This window comes from Carcharodon carcharias, chromosome 10, assembly GCF_017639515.1.
Source record: "Carcharodon carcharias isolate sCarCar2 chromosome 10, sCarCar2.pri, whole genome shotgun sequence".
NCBI lineage: Eukaryota > Metazoa > Chordata > Chondrichthyes > Lamniformes > Lamnidae > Carcharodon > Carcharodon carcharias.
In genome coordinates this window covers 35,750,576-35,777,394 of record NC_054476.1, presented here as the reverse complement: position 1 = coordinate 35,777,394, position 26,819 = coordinate 35,750,576, and the positions used below count along the sequence as shown (strand labels likewise).

Genomic DNA, 26,819 nt, shown 5'->3' with positions numbered 1-26,819 from the left:
TTCTTTAATTGACATTGGCAGTAAAGTCAATGATATTGTGGTTCTGTCACCAACCATCTTCCAATTAAAAATGTATAATTAAAACTCAAAGCAAATCTGCAATTTAAGTGTGGCAAGGCTGCAACAAAAGCATTCCTGTTTCTCTCTGCATACTTCAGCAGGCAAGGTCTGGTGAAGACGAGGCAAACCATGGTCGATCTGCAATATTAAAGCACCTCAAAAGGATACGGGGATAACAGCACCTAGGATAAATAAGGGTGGAGGTTTTCCTGAAGTTATACAAAGCCCTGGTTAGACCACAAATGGAGAATTGTGCGCAGTTCCCACCACCAGACATTAGAAAGTTTATATTAGCCTTGGAAAGAGTACAGTTCATACCCACAGGAATGCTACCAGGGTTCCAAGGGTTAGATTATGAAGAAAGGTGACATAAACTCTGATGAAGAGTCATACGGACTCGAAACGTTAACTCTGTCTTCCTCTCCACAGATGCTGTCAGACCTGCTGAGCTTTTCCAGCAATTTTTGTTTTTGGGATTTAGGAATCCCACGGCATTATCCAAAGAAGAGCAGGGGAGTTCTCTCTGATGTCCTGGCTAATATTTATCCCTCGACAAAGGTCATTCACTCAGATTAACTGATAGTCATTCTATGATTGCTGTTTGTGGGAGTTTGCTGCTGTCACTACACTTTTTAAAAAGTACTTGATTCGCTGATGATATGAAAGGTGCTGTAGAAATATAAGCTCTTTCTTTCTATTTGACTTTAATTCAGGGATACCACTTTAATGGTGAACAAGTCAGGTTTTTGAGTTTTGAACACATTGATTCAGCATTTGACAGTATTACCATGACAAAAGGAAGCACATATATTTCAAAATTTAGGTCTTACTGTAAAACAGTTGAATAGGATATGTGTGCAGTGACATTCGGTATGACTTTCCGGCCATCTGTAAGCAACACCATATGAAAGCATGGCATCAGGTCAGGATCGTTTAGTTACCTGTAAACGGATCAGATTTCTTTTGTGACAGCGTCAGTGCGGCATTTGCAACGCTTAAAAGCCTAAAGTAATTTCAGAGGCAAGTACATTTGAGAATTTGTCAGCTCAGTAATTGTACAGTGGCGCCTGCTTGTTACAGCAACAAGTTGCATTTATAATAGTGCCTTTCATATCGTAAAATGTGCCACGGCATCTCAAAAGAGAGATTATCAAACAAAAACTTGACGCCAAGCCACATAGGACGATATTAGGACAGATGACCAAAAATTTTGTCAAAGGGAAATGTTTTAAGGAGCAATTTAAAGGAGAGGAGCAGGATAGAAAGGTGGAGAGATCTAAGGAGTAGATTTAGGACCCTGGCTGAAGGGTTGGCCATCAGTGGTGGAGTGATTCTAAAATTGGGGAGCTGCGAGAGGCCAGAACTGGAGGATTGCAATTATCTCAGAGGGCTGTAGGGCTTGAGGAGGTTACAGAAACGGAAGGATTGAGACCATGGGGGGACTTGAAAACTAGGATGAGAATTTTAAATTTGTGGCATTGTTGGACCAGGAGCCCATGTGGGCCAGCGAGCAACGGTGGTGATAGGTAAGCGGGCCTTGGTATGAATAAGGGCAGCAGGGTTTAGGATGAGTTCTGGTTTTCGGAGGGTGGAAAATAGGAGACCAATGGGGATAGCATTGGAATAGTCAAGTTTAGAGGTAACCGAGGTACGGATGAGGATTCCAGCAGTACATGAGGTGAAGCAGGAGCAAAGTTGGGTAATGTTACAGAGTTGGAAATAAGTGCTCTTAGTGATGATGTGGATATGTGGTTAGAAGCTCATTTCGGGGTCAGATATGACACCCAAGGTTAGTACAATATGTGCAGTTTAAATAAAAACAGAAAATAGGTGGAAAATACTCAGCGGCTCAGGCAGCATCTGCAGAGTGAAAAAGTGTGTTAACCTTTCAGGTTGATGTTCTTTCATCAGAACTGCAAGAACTTAACTGGTTAAATAGTTAGTCCAGAGTCAGGGAAGGGAGCAGGTGGAAGTGAAAGAACAAAAGGGAATGGTAATGGGACAATTAGGAAACAATGCTGGATCCAGAGGAAGTTCCTTCACTACTGCTGCATCAAAATCCTAGAACTCCTTCCCTAACAGCACTGGCATCAGCTGTCCAAGAAGGCAGCTCACCACCACCACCTCAAGGGCAATTGGGGATGGGCAATAAACGCTGATCTTGCCTATGACACTCGCATCCACTGGAGGAATTAAAAAGTGAAAATCTTGTTTTACACAAGAAAACGTTGTATTTAAACTAATGGTTTAATATTGTTCCCTTGTTTGTGGGCTCATACTCAGATTACATAGCAGTAATCCAGCAGTCATTGTAATGAGAAACAAGCATGCTCTCCCAGTCCCATAGCAGAAATCACACTTCAGTAGTATTTAATAAATACCCGTGGCATTGTTTACAGTTAGTGGGCTCTCTGACTGTTTCACTCTGGCAGAAAAGTTATACCATGTAACACACGATCTACTATTCTGCTGCTGAGGTGGATCTATACCTAAGCTAGTCTGTCCCTTTAAGATCCCAATATAATCGTACTACATCAGCAAGATATTGAGGTTTAAAGGGTGTAAATTATGAGGAGCAGTTATATAAATTTGACTTGTATTGAGGAGTGATCTGATCGAGGTTAAAATGTTAGAGCGATTTGATAGGGTAGATGCAGAGAAACTATTTCCTCTGATGGGCGAGCCCAGAACAAGGAGCCTTAAAATCAGAGCTAGACCATTTATGGGTCACATAGGAAACACTTCTTCATACAAAGGATAGTGGAAATCTGAAACTCTTACCCAAAAATTGCTGTGGCTACCGGGGGTTAATTGGAGCTTTCAGCACTGAAATTGATGGATTTTTGCTGAGTGCGGGTATCACAGGGTATGGAGTCAAAGCAGCTGAATAGTTACGATACAGATCAGCCATGATCTGAATAAATGGCAGAGCAGGCTGAAGGAACTGAATGGCCTACCACTGTTCCCAATGCTCCTACACCATTTCATCTAACAGTACTGAAGTATCCCTCTATTCCTTTCTCCCTTGTATTTTTACCTAGCTTCCCTTTAACTGTAACTGCTTTTTACCTCATCCATTCCCTGGGATAGTGAGTTCCAAATTCTCAATAATCTCTGGATAAAGGAGTTTCCTTCTACTGAATTCCCGGTTGGATTATTTTTAGTGACTATCTTATATTTATGGCCCCTAATCCTTGTTTCCCCCACAGTGGAAACATCTCTAAATTGCTCTTAAACAAATCTGAAGTCAGTAGAAAATTTAATCTCTGTTTAGGGACCCATGCATGCTGGAAGATGCTTGCAAATTTTCCAGGTCTGGGTCATTTTAAAAACTTCTGCCTGAAATGATTGGACTTGAGCCACACATGACAACTATTGAGAACTAGGAAAAGCTGGCAAACAGTCCTGAATACAGGTCAGTGACATGGAGGGGAATGGGTACAGGCTAGTTTATAAATTAAACTGCAGGTACAGCTCCCTGAGAACCCAGCACTCCTTCAGTGTTGGCCCTTGTATATTTGCCTTCAGCTGCCTGGGCCTTAACATCAGGAATTCCCTCTTTAAACCTCTCTACATCTCTCTGTTCCTTTTAAGATGCTCCTTAAGCCTACATCGTTGACCAAGATATTAGATCCTTTTCCCTAATATCTCCCTGTATGGTGTTAAATATTTTCCAATAATCCTCCTGTGAAGTGCCTTAGGATGTTTGCATTCCTCTCCCGTTCTAGTTGATGCAGACATTCACTTCAGCTTCCCCTCCATACCCCCTCCCGCCCCTTGGCCCCGCTTAAACCAGTTGACATCGACACCACTTGTGCCTGAACTGTTGCTCTTCACATTGTTGCAACATGTTTCCCTCATTCCCTGCACCAGCCACCTCACAATGACAGTGGTTTTCTCTCGCTCTTCGCTGCTCCCTGCGTCCCCTTCCCTTCCCATTTCACACTGACTTCCCCTGAATCTCACCCCTTGCAGCTCAGGAAGAACCCATTCTCAAATACCCGCCCAGGCCTTCGCTTCTGGCTGATGACGATGAGATTCGCACTCTTGGCCCGTTGCTACTTAGTTCTTTCTTCACCCGGGGAAGCAGACATCAGGGGCTGAGAGTGATTCACAGCTCTCCTCCCCTCTCCCACAAAACAATAATTGGGTTTTGAGAGCAAGTGGGCTTGTGTCGACTTAAAGTATGGATGTTGAAAGAAAATTCCAATCCGCTGAAGCGCATTGCCCTTATTTGGTGCCTGCTTTTCACTTAAACACAACTGTGCTAGGTTGCTACACTGACATTAGGTTGATACGTTATTTTGTTAGGAGGTTAGTTCTTAACCCATGTACTCAATTATATGAATGCTGAACCTTTCTTTTAAATGTAGGCTATGTAAAAGTGCATCCAATCTCAGTTGCAGAGCCTTTAACTGGAATTCAAATCATTGCTTCATCAGGGAAGAAAATTAAATGAGTAAACAAAAAGTAATAGGTTTTTGGCAAAATCTTTGCATCCTGTTTAACTTTTAAAAAAAAACATTGAGTAATTTACATGATTTCACACATGACCTAGTTTGTTACTAAATGAATGACATCATCTGAATCAGAGTGGAAGCATTAGTTAGATAATTCACAGGCAAGAACTAACTTTTATTAAAATTATGGCTGTTGGTCAGTGGATTCTCACCTCTGAATCAGAAGGTCACAGGTTCATAGCCCTGGTCCAGAGCCTTGAGTACATAATCCAAGCGGACACTCCCAGAGCAGTACTGATGGAGTGCTGCACTGTCGGAGATGCTGTCTTTCACACGTGATCGCAAACCGAATTCCCCTCTGCCCTCTCAGGTGAACTTAAAAGATCCTGCAGCTATTTCAAAGAGCAGGAAGAGTTCTTGCTGGTGTCTTGGCCAATATTTATCCATCAAGCAGCTGTGAGGCTGTGGGATATTGCTGTGCATAAATTGGTTGCCACATTCCTCTGCTTTACAACAGTGACTACACTTCAAATGTATTTTATTTGCTGTGAAGTGATAAACAACATCCTTGGTTTGTGGAAGATGCTATAGAATTACAATTTAGTTTCTTCCTTTATTTCATTCCATGCTTCTCTCCCTCGCCAAGTCAGTCAGAAATGCCTCAAAAGCACGTCCAATGGAACATATTATGTTGAAAGGTTGGAAACCCAAACATTTTGCACACAGCAAGGTCTCATAGACATTAATGAGACAAACAACCTGAATGATCCGCCTGAGGTGGTGTTGCTTCAGGGAGAAAAGTTCCCTGTGCCATAGACACTCATACTCCAGTAAGAGGCAGAAGGAATTTCATCCAAAAGACAATGGGCTGAATTTTATGCACACCCCCCCTCCCCCACCAAAACCGGGAAGTGGGAGGGCCAGTAAAATTGCAGGGAGCTATGTTGGATCAGTTTCCTAACTATGTACTACCATCGGGGAATTTTACTGATGGGATAGGACCAAAATTGTCCACCTCAAGGAGGCGAGCAGCCAATTTGCATATGTAAAAGCCCTATTAAGGGCCATTTTACTGTACCATCGGCAAATTTGCCCCCTGCCACATGAGTCTGTCAGTCAAATGGAGGTGGCCCAGCTGCAACCTAGGGTGGGGGTGGGCGGAGAAGGTTTTTAAAGCAAAGAGGAGGCTGCAGGTGGAGAAGCAGTTCCCATGGTCCCAGTGGTTTCCCCGGAGGGGTTTCCCCTCCAATTCTTTGCCCCTCAAAATTTTTTAATTTTTCGCTCTAGCCTGCTGAAGGCAGCAAGTCTCCAGCCTGCTGAAGACAATGGCCACTGCCCCTGGTGGTGCTGCTGAGCTGCTGGCCCTCTGATTGGATTGGCAGCCACTTAATTGGCCGCGACCATAAAGTTCAGGGGGTAGTCCTGCTGGTAGCCACCTGTGCGTGCTGGCGACACACGTTTCCTTCTGACGTCAAGCTGTCCGTGCGATTGGTAAAATTCTGCCCAGCATCTCTGACAGTGCAGCACTCCCTTAGTATGGTGCTGCAAGTGTCAGCCTGGGTTATGTGAGACTTTTGATCTCAGACTAATAACTTGGAAGCGTAAATTCTACAAACTGAGCCCACAGCTCAGGTGCTTGAAGGTTTTTTCTCTAAATTCAGCTAAAGTTATTATGTAGGTATAATACTCCAGGAATTTTGTTTTAAAGTTGCCCAGCTGCTACATGTGTTTCATGAATACAATTAATATGCTTCCTTCTGTAACGCAGCAAGTAAATGATTTACAGTACTAGGGAGGGTGGGGGTAGGAGTGAAAAGGAGGTGGGGGGGTGCAGGGATGCTCAGATGGGGAAACTGATCAGTTGCAATTTCAACTAAACTTTTGGGCTTTGCAGAAATAGTTACACTTTACCATGGAATAGGTTGTTTGAAATGCCTGTGTTAGAGCATTTAAAGGTTGTGCAGGTGTCTCCCTGTTATTGTCTATAAACTCGATGGTAATACAATAGAACACCACATTGGGAGCACCACTGCACTCTGCATTAGCATAATGACAGCAGAGTCCACTCCTCCCCCCTTGCATTTGCAGTCTCAACCATGTTCTTGTTGCCAAACAGTGGAAGCGTGTCCCCACTGCCAAACCGCCACCCCGACTCCCTCCACCATAAAACCCCTTTGCAAAGAGAAGCAATCAAAAGGGCGAATCACCTTGTTTATGCTTATGCACCTCCCAAGCAGCCCACAGGAGGGCAGTGTCAGGGGAGGCTGGAAGTCAGTCCCAAGTCTGCCCTCAACTGGGGAAAATACAGAATGGTAGGAGGGAAGAAACTGAACTTGAACTTAATTGTTAGCCTACAGGACAGCCTGCCATTACTTGTAAACATCTGATTCAGGGATACTTGCATTGGTTTGCAGTTCGAAAAGCGTTAATTTTAAAATTCTCAACTTTGTTTTCAAATCCCTCCATAGCCTTGCCCATCCCTACCTAGTTACCTCCCCCAGCCCCACATCTCAGACGTATTGGCATCTCTCCAATTCTGAATATCGCCAATTTTAATTGCTCCACCGGTGGTGGCCCTTCCTTTAGCTGCCTGCCCTGTAAGCTCTGGAAATATCTCCCCACAACTTTGCGCGTCTCTACCTCTCGTTCCTTAAGACACCCCTTAAAACCTACTTCTTTGGCCACATTTTTTGCTCATCTGACTTAATAATGTGGCTCGGTGTCAGGTTCTGTTTGAGAATTGCTTCTGTGAGATGTCTTGGAATGTTTTTCTATATTAAAGCTGTTATATAAATGCAAGTTGAGTTATTTTACACGGGTCAATGGATATGTTTACTGTGACCTAGATTCGGTGAACTGTGTCTCACCGATCCAGGCTCAAACTATGGCATAACATTATCCTGAACCTGAAATCCAAGCTCCTTCTCGACAGATTCTTAAATTACATTCTTTGATTAAGCTTTAGTTGAGGCCTTGAAATTTCCCTCCCCGTGCTACATTCAGTAGCAACAACAGAGAGAGGAGGAAACATTTTTAATGCAGCGAGTAGTTACAATCTGAAACACACGGCCTGAAAGTGTAATGGAAGCAGGTTTAATAGTAACTTTGCAAAGTGAGCAGGATTTAGATTTCAGGAAGGCAAGAAAATTTTGCAGGGCTACAGGGGAAAAAAATAGACCAATTGAAAAGCTCTTTCAAAGAGCTGGCGCAGGCACGATGGGCCAAATGACCACCTTGTGTCCTGTATTATTCTATGATATTGCAAAGTGGTTGAAACGGGTTTCGGAACAAAGCTTGAAAATAAGTTCACATCGAGTCACTGGATTTACAGCAGCCCTAATCCACAACCGCTTTGGAACATTGAGGTCAAGAAAAATGGAACATAAGTCCATTATTATTGGTCTTGCTGCAGTCCCAATGCTGACATTGTTGGAAGTCCTATCTTGAGTAATTTATTGTGTAAATATGCATCAGTCTCAGCTTCATGGTGAAATATATCAACTTACAACTGATCAATGCAAATTGTCTTAAGTAAAATTATTTGAAATGTGTGTTTTCTTCACCCATCCTCCTCCCCCCCCCCGGCGCACACGCACACACACACAAATCTTTGCTTGTATTTTTCCCTCTGATCAATAAACTTAAAACCAATTACCTGTGTTCAGCAAATATACCTTTACATAGATACATTTAAGAGGAAGCTAAACAAGCACCAGGGAGAAAGGAATACAAGGTTATATTGATGGGGTGGATGAAGTAGAGACGGGACGAGGCGCATGTCAAGCCATAAACACTGGCATGGACCAGTTGGACTAAACTACCTGTTTCTGTGATGTAAAATTCTGTGTAATGCTCAGCTAATGACTACACCAATAAAATTAACAAAACTTTTTACAATTGTGGGATGAAATTTTTTTTTTGGCAAAGATTTGTCATTCTAATTGAGTATGTTTGTCTTTTGCAGGTCGTAATGAATTGATAGCCAGGTACATCAAGTTAAGGACAGGGAAGACACGAACTAGGAAGCAGGTAAAATAGATTGTTGGGCTTATGTGCATGTTGGAGATTGTTGGGGTAGGTGTCACTCGAGTTGGCTGAGTTGGCTCCATTGAGCTGCTGTATGCCCTTGGCTTGCTCTGTTTAATTTTGTACTTTGCTGTCATCACTGCAGTTACATTCACAAAATCATTCATTTCCATTATCCTTGGACATTTTGTCAATTATTCATTGAGGAATTAGCAGCTCTGATTTCTTTTTGAATGAACATAGAAGCAGCAAAAATGTGTGTATGATTTTTGAATATAGCAGTACATATTTCCCAAGTACGAATATAGATGTCATGGTTTGGAAAGATCATGTCTAGGACGTGCAAATTAATTGGTGAGGGAAAGGAAAATGGATACAGTCAATAGAAAAAAACTATTTCTACTGGTTGGGAAGTCTAGGACCAGGGGGCATGATCTAAAAATTAGAGTCAGGACTTTCAGAAATAGGAAATGCTTCTATACGCAAATGGTGGTAGAAGTTTGGAACTCTCCTCCGCAAACAGCAGCTGATGCTGGGCCAACTGATTGATTTTTATTAACCGAAGGAATTAAGGGATATAGGGTGCAAAGGCATGTGTATGGAGTTAGATCACAGATCAGCCATGAACAGGCTCAAGGGGCTAAACACACTTCTCTTTCTGTGCCTGGACGAAGGACTATAATTTTCGTGCTGGGTTATCATTTTCAAGAGTTTTTTGGGTGGAGTCACAAAGATGTAACCTCTAATAACCAAATTCATCGTTCCAAAATCAGGAGCATCTCCATACAAGTGAAGAATGATGCTGATTTTAACCTAACTATTGTGGAGGTTTTTGGGAATTGTAGAGAATGCATGGAACCATGTGTTGATAGATGGGCACATGGGATGGTCAGCTGAAACCAGCTGTGTGTGTCTGTGTCTGTCTGTCTGACTTTCTCCTTCCCCCTAACCCCATTTAAGAAGAATCTTTGGAATATTTGGCAGGGTGAAATGACAAGCTTGCTAATTGAATAAAATGTTCAGTAGTCCTGGCATTATAAAAAAGAATGTTTAATTTTCTTTATCCCAGGAAAACTCCCCTAAGTGTAGGATCAAGATTAAACTCAAAGCATGTCTCAGTTTTAATGCTACTAGATCAGTTCCTGTAACTGGCCATTTCACAAGATACATAGTGTAGGACTATTCAGCCCCTCTTAACCACCCTAGAATGCCATGTTTAATTACCCTTTAAATGATTCCAAGATTGTCATCTTCTATCCAGAAGTCTATGGCATGCGCTGAAATACAGATTTTTACTTATAATTTGAAATGAACATTTCAAGACTGGGATCAATAGATGTTTGTTAAGTGAGACATATGGAGTTAAGTTGGGTAAATGGAGTTGAGTTACAGATGAGCATTGGTCTACCACATTGAATGGCAGAACATGCTCGAGGAACTAAATGGCCTCCTCCTGTAATCCAGTATTGAAATTGTGTATTGCTGCCATCTCTTTTGGAAGGTTTAGTACAGAGAAACTGATTTAAAAATGAATTGAGGATGAATACACATTTTAGAATCATTAAATTGCATTGCCGCTTGTCTTAAAAATCGGATCATTGGAAAATCATGTCTAAGGAGTCTATTCGTAAGTTGTGACATTGTGAATATGGCAACCACACTAAATGCAATTAATACTTAATCACTTGGAATATTTCCCTATTGATCAGTCCCCAGTCACAATTCTGTCCTTTATTGGTAAGTCAATCCCATTGTGTTAAACCCATCTGAATCTTCATTAATGACATTGGCCACTGGTAAATTTGAACTAACCTGCTTTTGGTAGAATGCTTGAATGCAAATATGTTATCTTCCAGGCCTCTGCACTTTGCACTGAGTTAATTTTATATGAACAATGATAGTACAGGTAAAGAGCCTCTGGTCTATCCAGAGTGTCTCACGCAATCATGATACCTCATGTATCATGATATATACACACCGCACCCCACCCAAAAAATGTTTACCCATTTTGTGTACTGGGACTTCAAGAGGATGTAAACAGGCATGGGCGGACACAAGGCAGATAACATTTAATGCAGAGAAGTGTGAAGTGATGCAGTTTGGCAGGAAGAATGAGGAAAAGCAATATAAAATAAATGTTACAATTAACAGTATGTAGGAGCAGAGGGACCTAGGGGTTTATGTGAACAAAAAGTGGCAGAACTTGTTGAGAAAGCAATTTACAAAGAATATAGGATCCTAGTCTTTATAATTGAGGCAGAGAGTTCAGAAGCAAGGAAGTTATGATAAACCTTTATAAGACACTGGTTTGACCTCAACTGAAGTGCAGTATTGCATCCAATTCAGGGAACCAGAATTGGAGAGGATATGGAAAATATTTTAAGCGAATGGTTCCAGGGATGAGAGACTTCAGTTACAAGCATAGATTGGAGAAGCTGGGGCTGTTCAAAGTTATATGGGTAGAGTAGATAGGGAGAGGCTGTTCTCACTGGAGAAAGATCTAGAACCAGAGGGCACTGATTTAGGATGATTGAGTAATTATCTCAAGAGAAAACATTTGAGGCTTTGAGAAAAAGGCAGGAGAGTGGAATTTGCTGATTTGCTCTTGCAGAGACTGGCACAAACGTGAAGGGCTGAATGGCCTCTTCCGTGCCTTAACTAATCGATGATTCTACAATTCATCAACTCTTAAACCTCAATCAGATCACCCTAAGTCTGCACTTCTCTGAAGTGTCGAGCCCCAACTCTTGAAGCCTACTTTGAAGACTAAGATGCTTTTACACTGGGAATTACTCCAGTGTGACACTTCCCTGCACCCTTTGCAGAGCCTCAACATCACCCAAGATTGCTGCAGATCCTTCTTCAGTTTCTATTTAAGACTAGATTAGAATTATGTACTTTTATCAATTGCATCAATTAATTGATTGGGAACTGCTTCATTTTAGTTCTTTACAAGCAGCTTAAGGCGGGTCTTGGTTTCAGAATTTGCATGCCTTTTTATTATTTATTTGCACAATTTGGAGCTTTATTAAACCTGATAGTATGCCTCCTATTTTTCTCATTGAAACCTGGTCTGCTGACAGCTGTGATTTTTTTTTTTATCCCCTGCATGATTTTCTGTATTACTTGCTCTGAAAGCTTATATTCCAATTCGATTAATTGATGGCAATAGCGTCAGAGGCGGTAAGGTGAACCCAGTCCCCTAATTTTAACCTGTCATTTTGCGATTTTCAAAAAGAAATGTATACACACGCAGGAGCTGCAGGTCTTTTCTGCAGGAAGGTTTCTGAAGTGATGACACTTGGTGCTGCACTGGTGTATAGTTGCCTGCTGGGAATGCAATTACTTCTAAAGTGCTAAGCTCATTAAGAAGGATCAAATAATGTTTTCCACAAAAAAAGCCAACGACCACAGACAGAAGACATGTTTCACCTTTAATTTCCCTTTTGTTTTTTTTTTTGTTTTATGGGTTGCACTATGTAGGTGTCTAGTCACATACAGGTGTTAGCAAGGAAGAAAGTTCGGGAAATTCAAGCTGCCATTAAGGTACGTCTGGCTCGCCTAGTTGCAAGGGGCTTTTGTTTCCATGGTTACAGGCTCTTTTTTTTCTCTTTGTTTTCCTCCCTTCCCCTACCCTTTAGGTGTCTAGTCACATTCAGGTTCTTGCCAGAAGGAAATCTCGTGAGATTCATTCCAAGCTAAAGGTATGCGCTTGTCTGCTTTGGGCTTGCTAAGCTTCCGACTTTTTTTTCCTTTTCCACAGAGAGTGCTCTTATTGTCTGCTGAGACTTCCTTTGACTGAATCTTTCCTTTTGCATGCCTCTGTTTGCCTAGCTGTTTTAATTTAACACTCTGGACGCCTTGCACATTTAAAAGTAGATCAAAACAACTAGACCTTTCTTTGGTTGTTTTTGATGGGCGGTGAGGTTGTGGGGAGGAATCTAATATTGAACTGATTCAACTTCCAACTCCCAAAATTAAAATCTGCTTGAACTGCATGTGTGGCTCTTGTGTCAAGTGTATGGATTTATAAAAAGCTTTTGACAATGCAATTAGTAGCACTGAATGTTGTATTAATTTTTGTAAGACACACACACACACACACACACACACACACACACACACACACACACACACACACACACACACACACACAGAGTAAATAAGCACTTCGATTTCACAATATTATGAGATTGAGATAAAGTACACTGTCAAATGGGTGTTTCATTTTCTAAAATAGTCATAAGGCAGGATTTGAAGCGTGAAACACACTTAGTGGTATATTTAAAGCCACAGAAAAGAATACCAGCAATGGTGCAAGTAGTTTGCTTCTGTGTAAATGGACCCAATACCCAAAGGGTTAAAGAGGAGCGAAATAAAAACAAGCAGCATTTTAAAAAAAAATTTCCTACCAGATATGCTTAAATTACACGATGCAGATAACAAGCTGGCCTGGCTCTGTTGGGCTTGTTAAATATGGGAGGCATCTGGTTTTTTGAATGTAGCGAGAGGAACATGCTGGCAAGAGTGATTGGCAGCTGGTGACTGACTCGGAATCAGCTCTGTCTTAACCATCCAGCTTACAGGGAACCAGTGGGAAGCCGAGGCTTTCCATGCAGACTGCTCCTTAAAACAAAATGCACATGCGCTAAGACGTGACATATTTATTCAGATTCTCTCATTCAAAGATCCTGATTCTTTAGGAAAGAGATTTAATTTTTGGACCACTGGGTTATTTGCCTCTTGCATTACACCATCTAGTGGTAGGAAAAAACCCAAATGTTTTTCCTCTTCTCTAGCACAACACCCCCCCACCCCGCCCCAACAATCTCTGCGTTGCCAGACATGCTTGGCAAGTGACGAGAACAGCCTTACACACTCAGTAATCCAGGCACAGAGCCCTCTAATTCTTTTTTTTGCTCCATCAACTGATGGTCACTTAATCCTCCATACCCGCTCCAGCAGCGTGCGCACAACCCACCATCTCAGTCTTCCAATTCATCCAAGAGATGTATTAGTGAATTTCAGTGTTCGCTTCAGTCAGTTGTAGCCCAGGTGAAACACTTGGATTTTTGCACTGATATTTGATGAGATGTCTGACAAGTGAATAAGCCAACATTTTTTGCGAGGAGCTTTGTGTTCCCAATGAGCTGCAAGATGAGGGGTGGTTATTGATTATCTTTCCTTTCCTACTAGAAAATAAAGAGAAGGAGAGCCCATTAGAACTGTAAACATGGGCGGCACTGGCAAATTAACTCTTTCGAGGGGATTGACTCCACTTTTTATCTCCATGCTAAATGAGGCGGGATGTGGCGCGGGAGAGATAATAAGGGCTCATATGCAGGGGGAGAGAAATTATTTTGTTAAGGTGCTCTTGAAAGCTTCCTTCTGAGACTGTGCCTGGTCTTGTCAGCCCTGGATGCAAACCTGCCAAAGCACACCAGAAATTTAAAGTTCTTGTCAAATTTACACCAAATTCTCTGCCCCAGAGGGCTGTGGACACTCAACCATCAAGTATATTCAAAGCAGAGGTTGAGAGGTTGGTAGATTTTTGGGCCCTAAGGGAATTTAGCAATATGGGGATAGTGTGGGATGGTGGAGAGTTGTGGTAGAAGATTAGCTATGTTCTTGTTGAATGGCAGAGCACAACCGTGGTAGCAAATGGGCTACTGCAGCTTCTATATCTTATGTTCTCGTGTGACTGTACGTTAAGTATAGTGCCAACAGAATTAATTTACTGTCGGCGTGAGTCAAAGTCACTCCCACTGTGTTATCAGAGCGTTAAGGACATAAGCCTAAGTGCTTCTTATTTTTTTTTTAAAAAACCTTTAATTGAAAAATAATATTCATTATATAGAGTCACAAAACAAGAAAACTGGTGAGGGGTTAAAAGGTGAAATTTTTTTTGTTGCTGATGGTAGTCAGATCCTATTTTCTGCTGTGAGAGTGCATACGAAAGTATTGTTTGGCTAGTCTTGCATGACTGACTATGCAAACAATGCAAAGGTTAAAATTGGAACTTTTAAAAATTGACCACCAATGCATATGTATTTGGTGCTCAGCTGATTGCAGTAACTCATCATTGGAACAATTTTTACTAAGAATAGGACTTAGCAATAGGTACTTAGTAATAAATACAAGAAAGAACCTTTTTTAAAAAACATAATAAAACCAATTATTTTGGGTTAAAAGAAATTTACCAGAAACATTAATTATAAGTTAACCAGGTGTTAACTAGCACAAGCAAGCTTTCTGATGGCTCTGATTAAACAGTACTTTTCTTCCTGTGCACAGTCCAGTTGCCAAGATGTCTTACACTTTCACTATTTATTCTTCTTATTGGGTTCAAAGACAAAGCATTGAAGATGTTTGAGGTAGCAGTCCAAGTGGGATTTGTACTGAACCCTTGGAAGGCAACTTCCGCAAGTGGGCCCACTCTCTCCACCATTCAATTAACAGAGTTCTGTTTAAACTCCTTCCTGTTGTAACCTGGCTGGAATCAGGAGGGGTGGAGGGTAGGCGGTTTGTTCCCCTTTCCCGATGATGCACCTTAAAAATTTATTAACCCCCCCCCCCCGCCCCCCCTACCAGTGCATTTTCAATGTTTATGTTTTGCCACATAAGCCAGGCTGAAAATTAAGACTACTGCGCTCCTAAATTGTTCAAAGCAAGTTTAGAGGAAAGAGCGCACACTGCAGCTGTCAACAAGACCCGAGGCTCAAGCCTGCTTGCATCCCGTGTTCGGCTAAAGGTGGCAACGTATTTTGATACTTCATCCAGTTATTACGCACACACAAGACAGTGCCAGAAACTTTCCACTAGCGTTATTAAAAGAAGGGTGTTTTAATAATTTATACACAAAAAGAAAACGCAACTGCTTGTGAGTGTGAGGTCAACAGCATTTCGCTACACAATAAGGAGGATTAATTGATGCTCATTATGCGGTATGTTGGGGTAGCTATGTATGCACGCTCTTTCATGGGTATTGGCTGTTGCCTGGCTGACACAGCTAGCTTTTTTGTACTAACCGCTTTCTGTCTAATGAAAAGCAAATTAGAAAGCAGGCCTAGAGGGAGAGAAAGAAAAATAGAAATGCTGTACACCACTCTGTTTTGTTTACTTTTGCTCTGATAGAAAATTACTCATAGTACAATGAGCAACAGCACAGAACAGGAGTTATTCAGTATTTTTGCGAGTCTTTACAGCACATCTGTATGTGTGAAGCTTTCAGTATTTTAATGGGAAAAGGGAGAATGCAAAATTTATCTCATTTAAGATAAAGTTTTAACTATCCAGTTCATTTTTGAAAGTAAATTCAATTATTTTGAGATTTTTAAAATTTCTGCTGGTATCGATCTTAACTGTCCTGGATTTTTATTATTTCACAAGTATATTTTAATTCATTATTAGCAAAAAAAATGTATGAATGGCACTTGTATAAAAATTGAAATTTAAGGATTGTTTCCAATCCCCTTTGTCTATTTTTCTATTCACATTGCAGATATCTGAAATTTCAGAGAACTGTTTTTCCATCTTGCTCAAGCCTCAAATGTATCAGGCATTAAAATGTAATGTGAGAAACCTGAAGTTAATAATTGCTTTAAGTCCCATTGTTGGCATAGTTCAGTGTGAAAAAAGTTACAAAAGAGGCATCAGGGTTTTAGAGCACTGAAGTGATTTGTTAGAGATACCTGGGATGAAGGACTTCTGTTATGTAGAGAGGCTAGTGAAGCTGGGGCTGCTGTTCTTGGAGCAGAGAATGTCAAGGGAAGATTTAATAGAGGCGCTCAAAATCATGAAGCATTTTGATAGCGTAAGTCAGGAGAAACAGTAACTACTGGCAGGAGAGTCGGTAACCAGAGGATACAGATTTAAGGTAATTGACAAAAGACCCAGAGAGGGGAAATGAGTTTCTATTTTACACAGTGAGTTATGATGATCTGGAATGCATTGCCTGAAATGGTGGTGGAAGCAGATTCAACAGTAACTTTCAAAATGGAATTGAATATAAATAATGAAACACATTCAAGACTATAAGTAAAGAAAGGAGGAGTGAGACTAATTAAATAGCTCTTTCAAAGAACCGTCACAGGCACATAGTTCTGTGTTGTATAATCAATGAGTGCAAAATGAGCTTCAACAAAAGCAGAACGACTTATTAAAAGAAAAGTAGAGTCTGTTCTACTAAACTGACCACCCAGTCTATTCCTCATGTTGGCCACTGAAATAATTTTGCCCTTAAGTTTCTGTTGCTAAAGCCACTTTTTTTTTAAGAACATCTATTTTTCCTGGCGCAGGGAATTAGAGATGGGGAGTAAAGCAGCTTGCAAGGAGAGTTGCAATTTTCTACTGTATTTTTTTTGAGTGGCCTGGTGGGGGTGGGTAGTGGTTGGTGGAAGAGAGGAGAGAGCAACGATTATTAAGTTTTAGTGACAAGAGCAATTTGTAACTACGCAGATCAAACAGTCGGACAGCTGAACAAAGCTTTTAAAACCAACGAGCAGTTTTGCTGCTATTTCTTCCCATTGGTTCCATGATTGAATTGGACATTTACCAGCAGACAGCTGATGCTGATGCTGAACAAATGGTAACATATGGGCTATCTGTGTGTCATTCGTAAATAAAGGGGCCGCATTTGCTGATGTCATTAAATTATTCAAGAAAGAGAAAATCCAGAACAGTTTTGTCATTTTGTATTGATTGCTGTTGAGTTTTTTTTAAAGAATGTAATTTGGTTTTATTTGTTCTACTATCCAAAAACATTTTAACAAACTTATCTATTATTGCAAACAGGTAACGAACATGGTAAGTATTTTCAAAAGACCAACACTTATTTATTTTGTTCTGTACTTGGGTGTGGGGGAGAAATTGTTGTTTGCTTGACAGATTAGTTTTGTGTATGAGGTATATGCTCTCTGGGAGGGTTCACTGCTGCCTGCCTTTCTGAATCAGTGGTTGCGGTGGTACACATACCATCCTGCCCATTCCTTGCCAACCTGCATGTCTCCCCTGCCTGCCTGCCTGTCTGCTTCCCATATCTGAGCAAATTGCTTGACCCTTGTGCTTGAACTTGTTCATCTCAAACCCCATAATGAGAATTGTCCCAAATTTCGAGGCTCACAGTGAGAAATTAAACATTTAGGTATGCCAGAAATCTTAAGTAAAGACAGGTTCCCTCTGATTAGATTTAAGATGTTACCTCATTACTGGAACCTATTTCCTCTGGGAGGTGGGAGTAAGGGGTGTCTGTTAAAAAGTAGAGGCAGGCCATTCAGGGGTGATGTCAGGAAGTCACTTATTCACACAAACGGGAGTGGAAATCTGGAACTCTTTCTCTTCTCCCCCCACCAACCTCCAAAAAGCGGTTGGGACTGTGGGTCGTTTGAAAGTTTCAAAACTGAGATTGATAGATTTTTACAAAAGCAAAGTACTGCAGATGCTGGGAATCTGAAATAAAAACACAAAATGCTGGAGCAGGTCAGGCAGCATCTGTGAAAAGAGAAACAGGGTTAATGTTTCAAACCTGTGACCGTTCTGATGAAAGGTCACAGACCTGAAACGTTAATTAATTTTTCTCTCCACAGAGATTTTTGTTGGTAAGGGCAATTACGGTTTATGGAACCCAAGGAGGGCATATGGAGCCAAGATACAGATCATCCATGACCTAATTGAATGGCAGAATAGGTTTGAGGGGTGTTGAATGGCTGCTGTCTCCTGTTCCTGTATGGAAGTAGGTTAGTTTGCAGGTGCATAGAGGCCTATTGCATTTGGTTCACATCAAACACATTGTAACGTATGAACTTGGGTCTTTTAGAGTAACACACTGGCATTTAAAAGATTGCAAACACCGATTCTAGGTTTCTGTTTTAGCTGGGCAATGCATGAAGAGCAATCAGCAAGTGCGTGTTGCATGGCTACGTTGAAAGCGCAGTAGACCTTATACAGTGTGGATTTGCAATGTCCAAATTTTAAACAGATCAAAAAATAAATAACAAAAAACAAAATTATTTTGGGTAATGGGTTACTACAGTTGGCCTCAGGACCTTTTGACTGGGACAGGGAGTTGTGGGAGAGAGGAATTAACTGGGCTTCTTGATACTAAGTGAACCCTTTGAGAAATAGGTGGCAACTTGCATATATATAGCACTTTTAAAGTAATAAAATGTCACAGGGCACTTTGCAGAAGTGTCATCAGACAAACTATGGCACCAAGCTACAAAAGGATATGTTCAAACAGGTGACCCCAAAGCTTTGTCAAATAGGTAGTTTTTAAAGAGCATCTTAACGGAGGAGAGAGAGAGAGAGAGATAGAGAGAGAATTTGAGAGATTTGGGAGTGTGAGGGAAATTCCAGAACAGTGGGGCTAGACAGCTGATGGCACGCCCACCAATGGTGGAGCAATTAGAATTACTTTCACATAGGGGGCCAGAATTGAAGAATTGCTGAGATCTCAGAGGGTTGCAGGGCTGGAGGAGGTTAAATAGAATGAGATTGGAATGGGTGAGGCCATGGGAAGATTTGAAAACCAGGATAGGAATTGTAAAATAGAGGTATTACGGGGCCTATTGCCAATATAGGCCTGCAAGCACAGGGGTAATAGGTTGAAGAGACATAGGACCAGCAAAGTTTTTAATGATCTCAGGCTTATTGAAACTAGTGATGCCCCTGCACTTGAACAACCTGCTAACACTTGTGGGTAAAAGAATGTTCACTTGGACATGATAGATACCCAGTGCGTTTGTATCAACTGGGAACGGCACAACAGCAAAAGTCATTACATTGAAGGAAGGAAGCAGAATTAAATTGGAATTTCCATTTTTTTAAAAACAAGAGTGTACATTTTATGTGCTACCAGATCTAAATTACATTGGTTCATTGTGAGATTCACAAAGATGTGATGGGTCATGCTTAAAAAGATATAACTGAACTAAAATACTCAATATAATGCTTCTGTGGCATACTAGTGAAAGTTTCTTATATTTTGATGTAATATTGTGAAGCAGACTATTTGATGCTTTCAGTTTTAATTTTGTAGGTGGGCTTTATTTTAGTGAAAATTGTTCAGAAAAAAAAGTTTGATTCTTCTCACCTTGCATTATGTTTAAGAGCTGTTTCATAGAACATTACAGCACAGGAGGAAGCTATTCGGTCTGTTGTGTGTGCAGGCTGTGTGAAATCTATCCAATTAGTTCCACCCTCCTGCTTTTTCCATATAGACCTGTAAATGTTTCCTTCTCAAATTTCACATGCAGTTCCTGTTGTAGGAAAATACACCAGCCAATTTGCGCACAGCAAACTCTTAAAAATTGCAGTGAGATAAATGACCAATCAGTTTATTTACATGGTGGTTGAGGGATAAATATCAGCTAGGATGCTGGGGAGAAATTCCTCTGCTCTTTGAAATAGCAACCATAGAATCTTTTACCTCCACCTCCACCTCCACCTGATGGCCTTGGTTTAACATCTTATCTGGAAGATCGCCCCTCTGACAGTACAGCTCACAATAGCAGGTCAGAGACTGGGAATTCTGCAGTAACGCACTTCCTAACTCCCCAAAACCTATCTGCCATCTACAAGGCATAAGTCAGGAGTGAGATGGAATACTCTCCACTTTCCTGGATGAATGCAGCTCCAACAACACTCAAAAAGCTCAACACACCCAGGACAAAGCAGCCCGCTTGATCAGCACCCATCCACCAGCTTAAGCATCCCCTCCGTCCACCCATTTAAAACAAATGTGCAAACACTTGTGTTGCAATGGAAAGCTACTTGAACATATTAGATAGTCATGTACTATCACCCAGGAGTGATTTCTGAAGCATTTTCTCATCTATAAAAATGGCTCCAATTCATGGAACACACAAACAATGTGTTCCTCGAATGCTGCACCTGACATACATCCAACTACAATAGCTGGATTAAAAGGAACACTTTGCTTAATTATTTGAAGAGATTGATCAGAGTAGATAGAGAGAAACAGTTTCCATTGGCAGGAGGCGTCAGTAAGCAGAGGACAGGGTGATGAGAATTCCTTTACATAGCGCAGTGTTTATGATCTGGAAAGTGCTACCTGAAAGGGTGATGGAAGCAGATTCAATAGAAACTTTCAAAAGGAAATTGAATATATATTTGAAGGGAAATTATTTGTAGGGCTTTGGGGAAAGAACAGGGGTAGTGGGACTCAGTGGATAGCTCTTTTAACAAACCAACACAGTCACTTTGGGCTAGATGACCTCTTTCTGTGCTATATGATTCTATGAACTCGGCAAGTTTCACAAGAAAAACAGAGAATGCAAAACAAGGATTGGGAGAGGGAGTTTAAGACAGGCGATTGTGATTGAGTTCATGGGAATAACAGAGTCAGCAGAGTCAGATTTAGTATGTTTCCTCATTTTAAAAGATAAATATTATTGGAAATTATTGCTTGCTTTTGGGTTATTGTGCAAAGCGCACAGGTCTTGATGCATTGGAACAGTGTAAGAGTGTGTTGTGTTCTGTTTCAAGGATCAAGCAGTGAAGGACAAAGCCCTTCAGAGCATGGCAGCAATGTCTTCTGCACAGATCGTATCAGCAACAACCATCCAGCACAAGCTGGGCCTACCAGGTATCGCTCGCCCATCATTTCAAGCAGCACCTGGGGTAAGTGATGCGGATTTAAAGCAAAGCCTTGAATTGGGGCTGCCAGGCACTTGCTTATTATCGGGGCTGAAAGGGTTAAATTGTGAGCACAGGTTGTATGAACTTGCCTTGTTAAAGGTGCTATGTCATTTCAAGTTGTGGTATTCCCATGAAGTTGAGGGTTAATCTAATCGAGGTGTTTAAAATGATAAAGAGATTTGATGGAATAGATAAATAGGAACGATTTCCTCTGGTAGGGAGTATGAAACAAGAGGGTGCCATCTTGAAATTAGAGCTCGGCGGTTCAGGAGTGAAGTCAGGAAGCAATGTTTTCATACAAAAGGTACTGGAAATCTGGAACTCATTTTACAGATCCTGGGGATCAGTGGAAATTTTCAAGAATGGGGAACCAAGGGCAGTAAATGGAATTTAGATAGAGACCAGACATTACCTAATTAAGTGAAGGAATAGATATAAGGGGCTCAATGGCCGCCTCCTGTCCCTACGTTCCCGTAGGAAATAAATTTTCCTCTTCCTGCCATTTTCTCTCTGTCTCTTTACCCCATTTCCCCACCCCGTCCCTCCCCCATCCCTATTCTGCTTCTCAAATTTTCCTCATGAAACAGTTCCATTGCTGTAGGAAGCAGAGGGGAAAAGGAGAAAGTGAAAAGCAAGAGGAGAGAAAGTAAAATAGGAGCAATAAAGAGAGAAAGAGAGGGATGGGAGGAGAGATTCTTTACCAATCTACCACACCTTGGTTGGGACGGCATGAGAGACTGATATTTCCTTGGAGGGGGCCAGAGCCCCTCAAAAATTTCCAAGAACCATAAAATTTCCTTTAGACATGCTGCCAAATGCAGAAATTGGCCTGAGCAAGCTGCAAGTGAAGTTTGCCAGCAAGACTCGTATAGTGGCATTAAGGCCTGGGAGAGGGAAGTGCACAAGCTACAAAACACGGGATCTGTGCCCTGTGGAGGCCCACGCTCAATATGCAGCTTTTGCCATTCCTGTCATCGGCAGCACTGCCTCTGTCCATTGCAAGTGGCCTCCTCACACCTTGTGTGTGAGAGCATGGTTACATTAACTCCTCTAAATCTGGAACGCCCATTGTGCACCCCATTAGGACAAAGTTCCAGCACTTGAGATCTGATTGTCCTGGAGTAAGAGCTGGAGTCTGTGCAGCGGTTTGTTTTGACAGGCTGCATTCTGGGTAATGTAGTCCACCCTTGGTCGTGTTCTCACTCTCCTGCGCAGACAATAGCCCACTGAAGGATCTCAGGACTCAAAGCATGTTGTGAAGGCACTTGATGGAAGCCAACATGGAAGGAATGCAACAAAACGCAACAGGTGTGACAGAGTGAGTGGTTCATGAGAGTGAAGTAAAACCAATTCTTGGCAATGATATAAGACTCTAATTGTAGTAAGTGGTATAGATAGTCCGAACAACAATGAGAAGTTCAGAAACACCGGCATTCTTTTCCATGCCATGTCATAAGTATAGCTAATTTTCAGATAATTTTTCCCAGAAGTAGTACAATTGTTCAGTTGAGTTTCTTGTTGATACAACTGGAGTTGAAGTTGATGCTGTATTTGTATTACCTGTTAGACACTTCTTTCTTTTGTGTCCAAGTATGTTTTGTAAAAGTTTTAAATAGAAACAGCCTTGCATTTATAGAGTGCCTTCCACAACTTCACAAAAGTGCTTTTCAGCTACTGAGGTACTTTTCTGGGCCATGTTGTTATGTAGGGAATTCTGGCACCCAGTTTGTACTTAGCAAGATTCATAATCAGGACCAAATGCTCAGGATGAAATTGGATTTTTGGTTGCTACAAGGCCCCTTAAGTTCCGAAATGGAGTTTGCAGCACGTGCACACAGTTCTGACGCAAAGTCTCCCAAATGTCACATTGGTAAAGGGGTTAGTGGCACATACCTAATGTTTCCTGGAATTATGCAGAATAACCAGGTTATGACATAATTAGTGAGTAGCATTAGCCTGATGTCAGTGCTTTCATTTTGGAGCACCAGTCTTTAATCTGCATCCCCTCTTAACCTCATGCAGCTGAACACACGTTCAATGTGAATGATTGAGGGGGAGGGCTACAGCGGGAGGCGGTGGAAGGGTGGGTTGAATAAGGGGCCCGGAAACAGGAGAAGCACCAGGGGCCCATGATTTCTCTCCCTGACCCTGGTGTGCAGGATGAGCGGCCTCCAATGTCTCTTTCTCTCTCTCTTTCTCTCTCTCTCTCTCTCTATCTATCTATCTCTATCTTTATCTATCTATCAATCACTGCTTTGAAATGATGTCAGAACCATTTTAAAACCTGCCAACATATGTAAAGTTAGGCCTGTAGTTTGTAAATTCTTTGACTTGCTCTTACAATGGCCCAGCGCAAACGCAGTGGGCCAAATGGCTGCCTCCTGTGCTGTAAATTTCTAGATTCTGTGAAAGCTACATCTGAAAACTTGGTGATTCTCTGTCATGTGATTCTGTGTTCGATGATTTATTTCACTCTGTCTTTAAAGACCTGTTGTAATATTGTTCTCTTGCTAGAGCAGTTCGTTTCTTTGATACGTTTTCTGTTTTCTCCAGTTCTGGCATAGTGTGATACCAACAGGGCAACCAGGATCCTCACAAGAGTAAGTAAAGCAAACAAATTATAAGTTTTATTTGAGCTATGAGTGAGTCCAAAATATCCCCATCTATTTCCTCCTACCGCCAGCTTCCAATTCCCCTGTCCAGCCTGTTTGGATGTCATATCATGGTTTATTCAATCAAGGTGCAAGTGCCCCCCTCAGAAACTTTACATTACAACCAATGTGCTGTGATCTTAACCTATCATCATTAGAATTTCACCTTCCCAAATTCTGGGTTTACAAATAATTATGAGATTTGCACTATAGTAAAAAGTTGCAAATTGAATCAAAACATTATTTTGAAATTCTTTTTACTGAACTTGAAAACTGATTTCCTGCTCACGTTCTGCTGAGCCCCCAGAAAATTGGCATTCTTGCACCCGTTGTTGTGTTCCTAGAATGATGCAGCACAGAAAGAGGCCATTCAGCCCATTGTGCCTGTGCTGGCTCTTTAAAAGAGTATCCAATTGGTCCCACTCTCCTCTGTTCTTCTCCCCACAGTCTGCAAATGTTTCCTTTTCAAATATTTATTCAATTTCCTTTTGAAAGTTATATTGAATCTGCATTCATCACTCCTTCAGACATTAAATTCCAGATCATCACAACTCACTGCTTAAAATAATATTGTGTGTATTTTTGGATATGCAACATTGACATATTTTAAAATTACTAAATTTGATGGGAGTTTCTTTTTTAGGTGCCAGCTGTGTTTCAGTAGGTAGCACTCTCCCCTGTGAATCAGAAGGTTGTGGTTCAAGCTCCACCCTAGAGATTTGAGCCCGCAATCCAGGCTGACACTGCCAGTGTTGCACTGAGAGAGTGCTTTACTGTCAGAGGTGCTGTCTTTCAGATGGGACATTAAACCGAGGCCAAGTTTGCCCCCTCCAGTGGACGTAAGTAATCCCATGACACTATTTCAAGTAAGAGCAGGAGGGTTCTCCCTAGTGTCCTGACCAATACTTATCCCCCAGCCAACAGATTATCTGGTGATAATCACGTGCTGTTTGTATGTGCTGTCTGTGTGCAAATTGGCCCATGAGATTCAAACAGAGCAGTCTGGCAAGTAAGAAATAGAAAGGAAATTGTGGCTGCAATGTCTGGCCATGTTCCCAGGGGTGGCTGCTGGGAATGGACCAGATTAGTTTAGGTTAGTTTGAGTCCCGGGATAGATCCTGGCTCAATCTATACACTCCATGTTAGGTCTAACCATTTTATAGTGTAAAACCTGAGTTATTTATTGAGATTCCATTTTGATTCATCAGATTGGTATACAATTACATTCACTTTATTTTCCTACAGTGTGAAGCCCTTTGCTCAACAGCCCTACGCAGGCCAACCAGCAGTTACAACACCCATTTCAGGTAAGAAACAGACCTTTCTTTGTCTCTTGTCTCTCTATCCCCCTCACTTTCTCTGCCCACCCCCCCCTTTCTCTCTCTCTCCCTCTTTCTCTCTGCCTGCCCCTATCTCCCCCCCCCCCACCCCCGCGCTCTCTCTCTCTCTTTCTAAACTTCTTACCGCCTTTTTAAAAACCTACTCAGGACCCAAATCTAACCAAGCTTTTGGTCACTCCTCCTGACCAATTATGCTTAAACCTATTTGTGACATACCATGGGTTAATTCTTGTGTTAAAGGTGCAATGGTCAACTGATACTCCAAAATTGTTTTTAGTGCTAAATTTTTCTATTATCCAATACTTTGATTTCCAGGAGAAAGTGATGGTTGGCTGCTGCTGCCTTGAATTCTTTGATGGAGGTTGATGCAGCTGAGTGACTACATCAGAGAGCAACTGAAAGATAGTTCTTTCAAAGAGTCAGTTCAGGCTTCTGTGCTGTATGATCCTATGTTCTTATTTTCTGGTTATATTTATCAAGGGCCAGATTTTTGTTATGTTTTGTGTGTGCAGGTTATGAGTCCACAGCTGCCCCAACCCCCTCAGTCCCAGCATGGCAGGGCCGCTCCATTGGAACGTCGAAACTTAGACTCGTGGAATTCTCGGCTTTTCTCGAACAGCAGAGGGATCCGGACTCAGTGAGTCTCCTACATATCATTTGAAGGTGTTATCTTTGCTTGCATGAAACTTTATGCAAAGATCTCAACATTTTACCTCCCTTTGATCTTAGGTTTATGAATAGTGACGTTGCAAACTGTATATCCTAAAACATTGCAACTTTCATATCTGGAGTTTGGCATCCTGAACTTTGCAACCTGTGAATCTACAAAAAAACCAAGAAAGAATGTCTCAGTTTTTCTACACACACGTGCTGATTTTAAAGATAGTGATGTTCTTCATAGGGGCCTTAATGAGCTTCTACCAAATCTTCCCCCAGCCCACCTCCAATATTTATCAGAGCTGTAATTTTCAATCTCTACTGAAAGTGCAGAAAGGGGAATTTGATAGCGCTGTATTAAATATCAGGGCCATAACATCACTGAACACTTTTCTACCATTATTCTCGAGCCCAATTTAAGTTTGAATATTCTGATCAGCAGTGAGATACAGTGGCCCAAATCTTCTGGTCTCCAGACTGTCAAAGACCGGACATGCAATAGAAGATGCATATCAGGACCCCGTGGAAGTCTTGGCTCTGGACATATGTTGGAATTGCCTGGGAAATTTAAACACCCGATGGGGGCTGATTCCCTGCTGCCCAGGACCCTCTATAAATGTCTCCGTACCTGGGCTTAGGGCAGAGACTTGGGTCAGATACGGGGGATTTACTTTGGTACTTTACCCAGAAAATGTTGGACAGTTTAATACCTGGTCTGTCTGAGCATCACAACGAGCCCCCCCAGCCCCCCATTCCTAAAATCATCTCCTCACCCCTGGCCATCCGACTACTCCCCCAAACCCAGTCATCACCCCCCTCCACCACCTGCCTAGCCCCCTGACCCCACCTGACTACTTTCCCGACTACTCGACCACTGGACTATGGGAAAGACCTGACTACCCATCTCACCTACCTACCCATTCACTCACTCACCCATTCACTCATTCATTAAAACACTTTGACCTTTA

General features: G+C 41.7%; 1 protein-coding gene across 8 annotated transcripts in view; it reads left to right on the top strand.

Moving 5' to 3' along the window:
* The window catches only part of tead1b (TEA domain family member 1b), a 238,791-nt gene that overhangs the window by 178,867 nt on the left and 33,105 nt on the right, over positions 1-26,819 (top strand). For 3 of the 8 annotated variants that reach the window (XM_041197554.1, XM_041197549.1, XM_041197555.1), the window contains 8 exons: positions 8,485-8,549; positions 12,030-12,092; positions 12,188-12,250; positions 17,340-17,351; positions 21,051-21,185; positions 23,757-23,803; positions 25,100-25,161; positions 25,707-25,831. In XM_041197554.1, coding sequence (XP_041053488.1) covers positions 8,485-8,549; positions 12,030-12,092; positions 12,188-12,250; positions 17,340-17,351; positions 21,051-21,185; positions 23,757-23,803; positions 25,100-25,161; positions 25,707-25,831 — 572 coding nt within the window. The remainder of the gene's footprint in view (positions 1-8,484; positions 8,550-12,029; positions 12,093-12,187; positions 12,251-17,339; positions 17,352-21,050; positions 21,186-23,756; positions 23,804-25,099; positions 25,162-25,706; positions 25,832-26,819) is intronic. The other 5 variants (XM_041197556.1, XM_041197552.1, XM_041197551.1 and 2 more) reach the window with 3 other exon arrangements.